Below are 11,661 nucleotides of genomic sequence, written 5' to 3' on the forward strand. Positions count from 1 at the left end.
GGGTTTCCTGTCTAAAGCACCGGGGAGCGTAGGTTCCCGGGGGTGGAGTTTAGCTACGCGGTTTACGTAGCGTACAGTAGCGGAATGACTCAGCAGTTACGTTACACTGGAGAGTAAGTACGCTTCTTGAATAGGAGGTGGATGAGTGCGCTGTTTTCAGGAGGTTTCGGTTTGTGAGCAGTCAGACCCCGTTGTGAACATGAGCTACGACCGGGCTATTACAGTTTTCTCCCCGGACGGGCACCTCTTCCAGGTGGAATATGCCCAGGAGGCCGTAAAGAAAGGATCAACCGCGGTGAGGATTGATTGCCACCTCTACCTGGCAGTCACATGGATTGTGGGGGATTAGGGGCGATCATCGGGTCGCTTATGGGGGAGGGGAGGCTAGTAGGGTATGTAGTACTGAAAGAAGAGGCGGAATAAAGAGGGGGGGGAACCTAAATTGGAGATCCCTTATTATAGAATGATTAGGGGAGGGGATGTATGTGCACTAATGGAACTCCCCTTTAAATTTTGGGGGCTTGCATTAGAAATGGGCAGAACCTCTTATGCGATATGTTGATTGTGTAAAGGTTGGGACTGCTTAGACTTGTGGGAATGGGGGTCTCCCAAAGAAGGAAGGTAATTTAAAGGGGGTGGATAATCATCGTCATGGTGGGCACCTGTGCCTGACAAATTTATATATTGTTGTTTTTTTTTTTGTCTGGGCAATGCGAGGATAGACGATAACCCCTGCCCATAGGCCAGCATTGAGATGTATGGGTATTGCAGCTTGGATTTCTCCAAGAAATACAGGTGCAGGGCTCGTTACAGTGTATCAGTTGTGCACCTGTGTCTGCCGGACGTGATTGGGACAGGTTTTCAGCCTCTGCATATAAACGAGAATATGTCGATTCACTGACCGCGAGCAGAGATCCTAAAAATAAGGGATTAACACCCAGCATATCGGAAAGTTGTAAAGTGTTTATACACTTTTTTATTTTATTTTTTTATTATTTTTACATTCAACTCGGGTCCTCCGGAGTTAAAATGTGACGTTCTGCTCTGTCTGCGTTAGGTTGGAGTACGAGGGAAGGAGATCGTGGTCCTTGGCGTGGAAAAGAAATCCGTAGCCAAACTTCAGGATGAGAGGACGGTGCGGAAAATCTGCGCTCTGGATGAAAACGTCTTCATGGCTTTTGCTGGTAAATTTGTGCTGAAGGGAGAACAGAGATGCAACATAATATGAACCAAAAGGCAAGGTCGTCACGGTGATGACCCGACGTGATTGAGGGACATACCATATATGGGCAGACAGCCCCGGGTCCATTGAAGGACCCCAGGGCTGTCCTACCATATTTCCTGTTGTTAGGGCATAGTGAGGTATGTCCTAACAACTGCCTGTGTACTATCAGTATCAGCTAATGTACAGTAATATAGATATATGCCAGTATATTAAGGGCATGCCCCCACGTGGCGGTTTTCCTCCGCAACTGTCCGCATCAATGCCGCACAGAATCTGCGTTGCAGATTCTGCGGCGGATCTGCCCAAAATGTGCAGTAAATTGATGCGGACTAGCTGCTGCGGACTGCGGTAAAAGTGCTTCCCTTCTCTCTATTCAGTGCAGGATAGAGAGAAGGGACAGCACTTTCCCTAGTGAAAATAAAAGAATTTCATACTTACCGGCCGTTGTCTTGGTGACGCGTCCCTCTTTCGGCATCCAGCCCGACCTCCCTGGATGACGCGGCAGTCCATGTGACCGCTGCAGCCTTTGATTGGCTGCAGCCGTCACTTAGACTGAAACGTCATCCTGGGAAGCTGGACTGGAGACAGAAGCAGGGAGTTCTCGGTAAGTATGAACTTCTATTTTTTTACAGGTTGCTGTATATTGGGATCGGTAGTCACTGTCCAGGGTGCTGAAACAGTTACTGCCGATCGCTTAACTCTTTCAGCACCCTGGACAGTGACTATTTACTGACGTCTCCTAGCAACGCTCCCGTAATTACGGGAGCCCCATTGACTTCCTCAGTCTGGCTGTAGACCTAGAAATACATAGGTCCAGCCAGAATGAAGAAATGTCAAGTTAAAAAAGCAAAACGCATCCGCAGCACACATGACATGTGCATGACAGCTGCGGACTTCATTGCGGAAATTAGAATCTCCATTGAAGTCAATGGAGAAATTCCGCCGTGAGTCCGCAACCAGTCCGCCACTGCTCCGCAACAGACAGAGCATGCTGCGGACACCAAATTCCGCTCCGCAGCCTATGCTCCGCAGCCTATGCTATGCAGCGGAATTTTACGCATCGTCTAAACGAACACTTCTAAATAGAAGTGGAAGTCAATGCAGAAACGGCTCCGCTGCGGATTAACGCTGCGGAGTGTCCGCAGCGAAATTCAAGTGAAATTCCGCCACGTGTGAACCCAGCCTAAAGTTTAAAAATAAAGTAAAAACAAAGTAATGTTATTTTTAAAAAAATATACACATACACCTTTTTTTACAATAAACATTAAAATAAGTCTCAATACATAAAATATTCACATATTGGGTATTGGCGTGGCCGTAATAACCTGCACAACAATTTTTTTGCATCATTTATGATGTGTACGCTGTAAAAAAATAAAATAAAAAAACTGCTTTCTATCACTTATTGTGGGGCACGAGGTGCGATGATGAATTTAACCTCCATGTGCCTCATATTAATAGTAATTAACCCCATCATGTACCTCACACATTAACCCATTATGACTGAGAAACATGATGGGGTTAATTACTATTAATGTGAGGCACATGGAGGTTAAATTCATCATCGCGCCTCACATCAGAAAGTGGAAGAACTTTTTTTTTTTTTAATGCTGATGGCAAAGTATCGAATTGGTATAGAAATCGCAATACTAAACGAAGTATCGGTATCGAAGTCCAAATTCTGGTATCGTGACCTCCCTAGTACAGAGCCGTGTAAGGCGTCTTTTGTACGTGGAAAGATGTCGTTTTTATAAATACCATTTTGGGGAATGTCTGGCATTTCAATCACTTTTTCTTAAAATTTTTTGGGGGGGGTTGAAGTGGCAAAAAAACCAGATTCATCCATTTTGACCTTTTTTCTGGCATCGACGTTCACCGTATTGGATAAATATTATTCTAGTTTGGGCGATTTCGGACGTGGGGACACCTAAAGTGTTTGTTTATTTTTATATGTGATCTAGGGAAAATCAGATTAGTGATTAGATGATATCGGTGACTATGATTTTTAAAAAAACAACTTTTTTTTTTAAAACTTTTATTTAGCTCCCCTAGGGGGCTTGAACCTGCGATGATTAGATCGCTTATGTCATAGACTGCAATATCACAGTATTGCAGTCTAGGGCAAAATCAATGCATTGCTATTGAGACCGGCCACAGGCAATCTTCCTGTAGGAGGCCTGGGAGCGTTCATAAGGCCCCCAACTGCTAGGTGAATACACCGGCCCCGGAGTGGAAGGGGCAGTAAAAAAACCCTCAGATGCCGGTGGTCACATTTGACACCGGCATCTGAGGGGTTAAATGCTTGCAATCAGAAATTTTTCGGATCACAAGCGTTTGCCGCTGGGTCTCTGCTGTGCAACACAGCAGAGACCCGGCGGCTATGGCGCTCGCTCTGCTTCTGAGCGGGCGCCATATTTAAATACCCTTTCCCAACGTAAATTGCTGGTGGAGCGTTGGGAAAGGGTTAAATGCCTTCAGTATAATTTATGGGGGGAAAAAAAAAATCTGTTTTAAAGCCGGGCTCCCCTTTAATTTCAGCTGGATAACAAATCACTATTGTCTGTTGCAGGGCTCACGGCTGATGCTCGGATTGTAATAAATCGCGCCCGTGTGGAGTGTCAGAGCCACAGACTGACAGTAGAGGACCCGGTGACGGTGGAGTACATCACACGATACATTGCCAGCCTGAAGCAGGTACGGGGCAGAGGATTATCAAAACTGGCCTTGTTACCCATAGCAACCAATCACAGCGCAGCTTTCATTATTCCAGGGTGGTTTAAGTGATAAAAGCTAAGCTCTGATTGGTTGCTATGGGAAACAAGGATTTCTGTTCATAGCAACCATGGCAGCTGTCTTCTGTTGGACAGTTTTGAGACATCAGGACTATTTTTGGGTTGAACTTTATACCCCCTTGAGAATACAACGAGTGTTTGTTGTGGGGGTCGGACACTGTGGTATCTGTAGTGCATCTTAGTATATTTATTTTCTCCAGCGTTATACCCAGAGCAATGGACGCCGACCTTTTGGGATATCTGCCCTGATTGTAGGATTCGACTTTGATGGAACTCCTCGTCTCTACCAGACAGATCCTTCAGGCACTTACCACGCTTGGAAAGTAAGTGTCAGCCGTTCCTTAGGGGGGGTTTATGCAGATGAACGTCAAATACTTTTATCTTCTGCTCTATCACCCAACAGGCCAATGCCATCGGCAGAGGCGCCAAGTCTGTCCGTGAGTTCCTGGAGAAGCATTACACGGATGAAGCCATTGAGACAGATGATCTGACCATCAAACTGGTCATTAAGGCTCTGCTTGAAGTGAGTACCATGTGTGTGTATATATGTATATACACCGGGGGTACACAGCCTTAGTCCTCATTTACACGAACGTAATATACGCGCGTGCGACGCGCGTGGTTTGCACGCATGTCGTACGCACCTATATTAGTCAATGGGGCAGTTTAGACGATGCGTGAATTGCGCTCAGCGCGTGTGCGCAGAAAAAAACTCACGACATGTTCTATAATCGTGCGTTTTTCGCGCACTCACGCACCCATTGAAGTCAATGGGTGCGTGAAAACCACGCATGCCGCACGGAAGCACTTCCGTGCGAACTGCGTGATTCGCGCAAGAGCTGTCAAACTCCTGAATGTAAACAGAAAAGCACCACGTGCTTTTCGGTTTACAAACATCCAAACGGAGTGTCAAATTCGAGATGAGCGCACCGAACTTCACCGGGTTCGGCCAAACTCGTTTTGACCGAAACCGGTAAAAAATGTTCGGGTACGCGACGTCAGGAGACAGTCACTGTCCACGGTGCTGAAAGCGTTAAACTGGTTCAGCACCATGGACAGTGACTTCCGCTCCGAAAATACATGAACCTGTAAAAAAAAAAAGACGTTCTGACTTACCGATAACTCCGGTCCGACCTCCCGGGATGACAGTTCAGTCAAAGTGACAGCTGCAGCCAATCACAGGCCAAGCACAGGCTGCAGCGGTCTCATGGACTGCGGCGTCATCCTGGGAGGTGGGGCCGGATGACAAGAGAGGGACGCGTCACCAAGGCAACGGCCGGGAGCCCGGACTGGGGGAAGCAGGAAGTTCTTGGTAAGTCTGAAAGTCTTTTTTTTATTCACAGGTTGGTGTATATTGTGATCGGCATTCACTGTCGAGGGTGCTGAAAGAGTTACTGCCGATCAGTTAGCTCTTTCAGCACCTTGGACAGTGACAGGCGTCGACTAGCCTCATCTCTATGATGGCGGCTGCGTGAAAATCACGCAGCCGCGCATCATACACGGATGACACACGGAGCTGCCAAGTGCCTTTTGCGCGCGCAAAACGCAGCGTTTTTTGCGCGCGCAAAACGCACACGCTCGTGTAAATGAGGCCTTAGTCACAGTGCGAGTTATGTTTAAAAAAAAAAAAACAAAAAAACTTCTGTTATTCCCTATGAGCAAAAACACTGCGACTTTAAGGCCCTGTTCACACAGTTTTTTTGCAGGCAGATTCTGAACTACTTGCACGTATTTTTCTGCGTTTTTTTTTTCCCGCCTTCAGCCATTGAAGCTAATGCAAAGACTGTGGTCAAAAAACACTCAGAAACGAGCTCCGCAGGTTTACTCTGCCTCTCATCGATTTCAACGGGAGGTCAGAGGCAAAAGCCGCTGCAAGAAAGGACGTGCCGTTTTTTTTTAATTTTTATTTTTTCTGCAAGCGGCCAAAAGCTGGCCGGGAAAAAAAAAACGCCTTTGCCTCCCATAGGGGGAAAATTTCGGCCATTTTTTGTTGCTGACTCAGAACCAGTTTCCGCAGCAAAATCAGTGCCAGAAAACTCTGTGTGAACTGACCCTTAAAGAGGTTTTCCAGGGACATGCTTTTTCTCAGGTCGTGCAGCGCCTGAGCACTGAGGAGTTTTACTAATAAGAGGCAAATTGGGCAGGCATTGAGGCGTAATCAAAGAGGCGGGCATTGAGACTGTAGACCAATAGGATGCCTCAAACCCGTGTGTAGGTCAGAAGTCCCTGGTTTTGAGTCATCCTATTGGTCCACTGCCTCCTCCATGTCCGCTCCGTTTTATATATATATATTATGATGGGGGTGACATTAGATATGAGGTGCGGTCACAGGATTCTGTGACTGCACCTCAGATAAAGCAGGTGGGCGCGATAAACTAAAGGGGAAGGGAGAACAAGTGTGGAGGGCCAATAGACACAGAGGGGGCGGAATAATTAGTAAAGAACAGCCCTGTGTCGTTACGTAGGTCAGTGAGGTATCACAGGGCTGTGTGTATTCTAAGGGTATGTTCACACGGCAGCCTCAGGAGAAAACCGCTCCGTAATTTCAGACGTAACGGCATGTGCAGGCGTTTTTCGCTGCGTCCATTACGGACGTAATTGGAGCTGTTTTTCCATGGAGTCAATGGAAAACGGCTCCATTTACGTCTGAAGAAGTGACAGGCACTTCTTTGACACGGGCGTGTATTTTACGCGCCGCCTTTTGACAGCGGCGCGTAAAAAAAATGACCGTCGGCACAGTACATCGTAAAACCCATTCAAATGAATGGGCAGATGTTTGCCGACGCTTTGGAGCCGTATTTTCGGACGTAATTCGAGGCTAAACCGCCTGAATTACGTCCGTAAATAGGGTGTGTGAACCCAGCATAACTCTCGTGCACGAGCCTGTGTCGAGAGGAAAAAAAAGAGAGACGATAATCAGAACTTCCGGCCGGGCAGAGGTAGCGAGAATAGGAAGGAAAGTCTTCAGATTTAATACAGACAATATATTAGCAACTTTATTAAATAGTTACATAGAATGTTAAGTCAAAAATTGTGTCCCTGGAAAACCCCTTTAAGAATGTCAGAAGTTTTGATCGGTGGGGGGGTCTGAGCACTAAGCGATCGGTGGGGGTCTGAGCACTAAGCGATCGGTGGGGGTCTGAGCACTAAGCGATCGGTGGGGGTCTGAGCACTAAGCGATCGGTGGGGGTCTGAGCACTAAGCGATCGGTGGGGGTCTGAGCACTAAGCGATCGGTGGGGGTCTGAGCACTAAGCGATCGGTGGGGGTCTGAGCACTAAGCGATCGGTGGGGGTCTGAGCACTAAGCGATCGGTGGGGGTCTGAGCACTAAGCGATCGGTGGGGGTCTCAAAGCGGCAAACGCATTTGGGTGAGCGCTGTGCCACTTAGTTTATGATCGGCTTTCCTCAGAAAGCCAAGTGAGCGGTGTATGGACTTAGAGACTTTCTATTGAGCCCGTACACCGCTCTGAGGAAAACCGATCAGAAACAAAGCGGCTCAGCACTCACCCGAGCGCTTGTGCCCCTTCGTTTTAGTGATCGGTGGGGGGGGGTCTCACTATGACATATTGAAAGTTGAGTTATCCTTTAAGATGCTGTAGCCAAAGCCTTGTCGATATTTGTCTTTGCTCTCCATATCTTATATAATCCTATTCCCAAGATTATCCTTACCCAATGAGTAACTGAACATTTGTCAGACAGGCTATAAAGTTGATAATGGGGGGGGGGGCAACCTCTGGAAACCCCACCATTGTCACAAACACGAGGTCCTTAGTACACGTGCTCGGCTGGAGAGCAGGACAAGCGTGCGCTACCCCTCTCCATAGACTTGACCGAAACGGGCGAATGACAAACCCTTCAATTGTTGTCCCCGAAGATATATATTTTTTGTTCAACAACAATCACCGTATTATAAAACATGTTTGAATAATTTGTGCCATTTTTTTTTTTTTTTTAAGGTTGTTCAGTCTGGAGGTAAAAATATAGAACTGGCCGTCATGAGGAGAGACCAACCACTAAAGGTAAGAGGTTTCCCATCATTGATGTGCTGACTTGGTAGCGTCTGCATTACTTGAAGGCTTCATACACATGGCCGAGCTGGAGGACCATGGAGTTCCTACGTCTCCATAGTCAGAGCTATAAGTACCCCATGCTTCTGCCATATGTTACCTCCATACAGAGACGCAATGCTTGTAGGGGAAAAAGCCTCCGTAATACAGCATCCAATGGAGCATGTCTGTATATAGATCAGAAACACGCTGACGTACAGTTGGACCCCACAGAATGCTATGGGTGCCCTATTATGGCCGTGTACAATATAGAGCTGTAATATGGCCATGTGCATGATGAACCCTTAGTGCTTTTTCGTATATACATTCCTACGGCCTATATTCCTGTCTGCACATCCCAACAGAAGAGAAACCATTTCCGCGCTGGGATTATGGACCATAAATATGGTCACTGAACGAGCCCTAAAGTATAACCGATGTGGGCCTGGGTTTCATCATACATACATTCTTGCACTAAGCTAAGGCCCTGTTCACACAGTGCAGAATTCTGTGCTTCTTCGTCCAGGCTGGCCTCTTGGGATGAAATTTCATCCCATGTGACCGCTGCAGCCAATCACAGGACGGCGGAGGGAAGTAAGTATCAAACTTTTTTTTTTATTTGCAGTTTTCCACAGTGGACATTCCGGCCCAAAAAAACACCACAATTTGCTGCGGCACCCAGGGAGGTACGTTGTGTGCTTTTACGCAGCGTATCTGCCCTGTGTGAACATGGCCTAATGCAGGGCTTAAGAGGGTGGATATGGCAGCTGATAATAAACAATAAGAAGTTCCTCACAGCGATCTCCTTGTATCTCTAGTTTCCAAATTGTGAGAGTCGGGTTAAGTATTGGGGTCGCAGATCGAGTTTTAATCTGTTCTTCTATCATGGCAGATCCTGAGCCCTGAGGAGATTGAGAGGTACGTTGCAGAGATTGAAAAGGAGAAGGAAGAGAACGAGAAGAAGAAACCGAAGAAGACAACATAATTTATCTCCAGACAACACTGTGTAAATCAGTCCGACAATAAATGTTTTTCTTTATTACATTTCGGTCTGATTTTTGGCTGGCAGCAGATTGCAGCATCAGCAACCTCCTCAAGTCCTGTCAATAAGTAACAACTTGGATGTAAATAACTTCTACTTCTAGTACCATCTTGAGTTATGGGAGGTCATAAGTATAACATCCCATTACATTGATTATTCGGTATATTATTATTGCTGGACATCTAAGACAAAGTGCAGTAACGGGAGAACCGAGGCCTCCGACCATCCTGTAAAACATCCCCTACCTATGATGTGTATCAAACAGGTTTTCTAATTTTAAGTAAATTAAAGCTGTGTAATATGATACAATCCTAATACTTTGTTTCAATTTCTCACCTTTTGCAAGACCTCTGCTTGCAGTCAGTGAAAGGGAACATTCTAGTTTAGATCGTGAGGCTACTAACATTGTTACAAAGAATACCCCATAAGATCCACTGCATATTATCTATACAACATCACGAAGTGGTAATGCGAACCAACATCCAGTTTCTACAAATAAAGGAAAAAAGTTATAGGGGTTGTCCACTTTGGACAATACTTTTTTTTCTTCGGTACCCTCGACGTTGGGCTGATCACAGGGTTTTCTGCTATTGGGACCCCCTGCCATCAGTGGTAGCCTGGCAGCAAGTATAACGTGTCCCTGCAGCGCCAACACGGGGAAATAAAGCATTACACAGTTCCTATTAAAATAAATGGGACTGTCCATGTAGTCCATGTACAGACCCGGGTCCTCAGGACACTCTTTGTACTCACTGCTCTGGCTAATTGATGAGGGTCCTGAAGGTTAGACCCCCATCTATTAACCACTTACTCCCTAATAGGGTATTCAGACATGGGTTTTCCAGACCAGTCGACCCTATAACAATATCTTTATCCTACTTTATTTTCAATCCGATGCAGACAAATCCCTTGTCATTAACGTCACAAGATGAAGTATCTAAGATTCTCTGCTGGACAAACACACGAGTTACTATACACATCCGATTAGTCTGCGCGCCAATTGTTTTCATTAAAGGGCTATTCTCAGCTTATTCAGACGAACGTGTAATACGTCCGTGCAAAACGCGCGTGATTTTTACGCGCCTCGCACGGACCTATGTTAGTCAATGGGGCCATTCAGACAGTCCGTGATTTTCACGCAGCGTAAAACTCACGACATGTCCTATATTTGTGCGTTTTTCACGCATCACGCACCCATTGAAGTCAATGGGAGCGTGCAAATCACGCACTTCACATGGAAGCACTTCCGGGTGCCGGCGTGATTCGCGCAACAGCAGTAAAAACTATGAATGAAAACAGAAAAGAACCACGTGCTTTTCTGCTTACAAACATACAGAGTGTCATAATGATGCCGGCTGCGCGAAAATCACGCGGCCGCACATCATACGCGGCTGACGCACGGAGCTGTGAATCCGGCCTAAGTCATGGCAAACCACTATTTTTTTTGGGCCATACATATGTAAGATGCAACATATAGACCTAAATAATAAGAAAACATTCGTCAAATATATTAAGAGATCTCTTATAGGCTATGTTCACACGCAAACTCAAAAACGTCTGAAAATTCGGCGCTGTTTTCAAAGGAAAACCGCTCCTGATTTTCAGACGTTTTAAGTCATTCGCGATTTTCACGGCAGTTTTTGGAACGGTTTTCAATAGTCTATGAAAAACTGCTCCAAAAACGTCCCAAGAAGTGACCTGCACTTCTTTTAAGCGGCTGTTTTTTTACACGGCCATTTTTCAAAATGGCTGAGTAAAAAAACAGCCTGTCGGAACAGAACGCTGTTTTTCACATTGAAATCAATGGGCAGATGTTTGGAGGCGTTCTGCTTCTGATTTTACGGCCTGAAAAATGGCCGACTGAACATACCCTCAGGGTAACTAAACGTTCAACAAACTTCTGACATGTCATAAGTTTTGATTAGTGGGGGTCCGAGCACTGATATAGACTTTCTATTGAGTCCGTACTCCGATACATTGATTTCCGGAAAAGGCCACCACCAATCAAAACTGATGACGTGTCGGAAATTTGTCAAGCGTTTAGTTACCCTTTTAATATATTTGATGCATCTTTTGCATTCTGTGCGGCAGAAATGCAGATCTTCGCCTACTATGCGCTGGTGTAGATTTGTGCCACAACTTACGCAGTTTCTGGCATAAATTCTGATAAATCTGTTTCGGTGGAGGCCCCGTCCCATTTGGCTAAACCCCACCATCTATTCATATCAATTTCAGCGCAACCTTGGTGTATACCAAATGTTGCTATTTTTTTTTTTTTATACATCAGAAAACTGGTGTAAACTATTTGATATATTCCCCCAGTGTCTATATTTACAAGTGACTGCAGTAGAAATAATAAGGATTACCTATAGAGAGCCTGATTCTCCGTGGGCCCCAATGTGCGTTTCACTTCTGCTTTGTCAGGAGACGTAATTTAGAGACTGTTCACGTCTGAGTTGGAGGCTCCATTAGGGTCTTCCGTCGCAGATCCAGCAAAGATTACGGAAACCACATCGCAGCATGCTGCGCTATTGTTTCCGGTAAAAGCACAGAC

General features: G+C 45.9%; 1 protein-coding gene across 1 annotated transcript; it reads left to right on the forward strand.

The window, feature by feature from the left end:
* The first annotated feature begins 100 nt into the window (after positions 1-100).
* PSMA7 (proteasome 20S subunit alpha 7) lies at positions 101-9,109 on the forward strand. Its single transcript, XM_075846382.1, has 7 exons — positions 101-295; positions 1,058-1,184; positions 3,795-3,919; positions 4,218-4,340; positions 4,421-4,540; positions 7,976-8,038; positions 8,958-9,109. Exons 1-7 carry the CDS (start codon positions 200-202, stop codon positions 9,048-9,050), a joined length of 747 nt encoding a protein of 248 aa, XP_075702497.1. The 5' UTR covers positions 101-199; the 3' UTR covers positions 9,051-9,109.
* The last annotated feature ends 2,552 nt before the right edge of the window (positions 9,110-11,661 follow it).

The sequence above is a fragment of the Rhinoderma darwinii genome, chromosome 13, assembly GCF_050947455.1.
Source record: "Rhinoderma darwinii isolate aRhiDar2 chromosome 13, aRhiDar2.hap1, whole genome shotgun sequence".
NCBI classification, from domain to species: domain Eukaryota; kingdom Metazoa; phylum Chordata; class Amphibia; order Anura; family Rhinodermatidae; genus Rhinoderma; species Rhinoderma darwinii.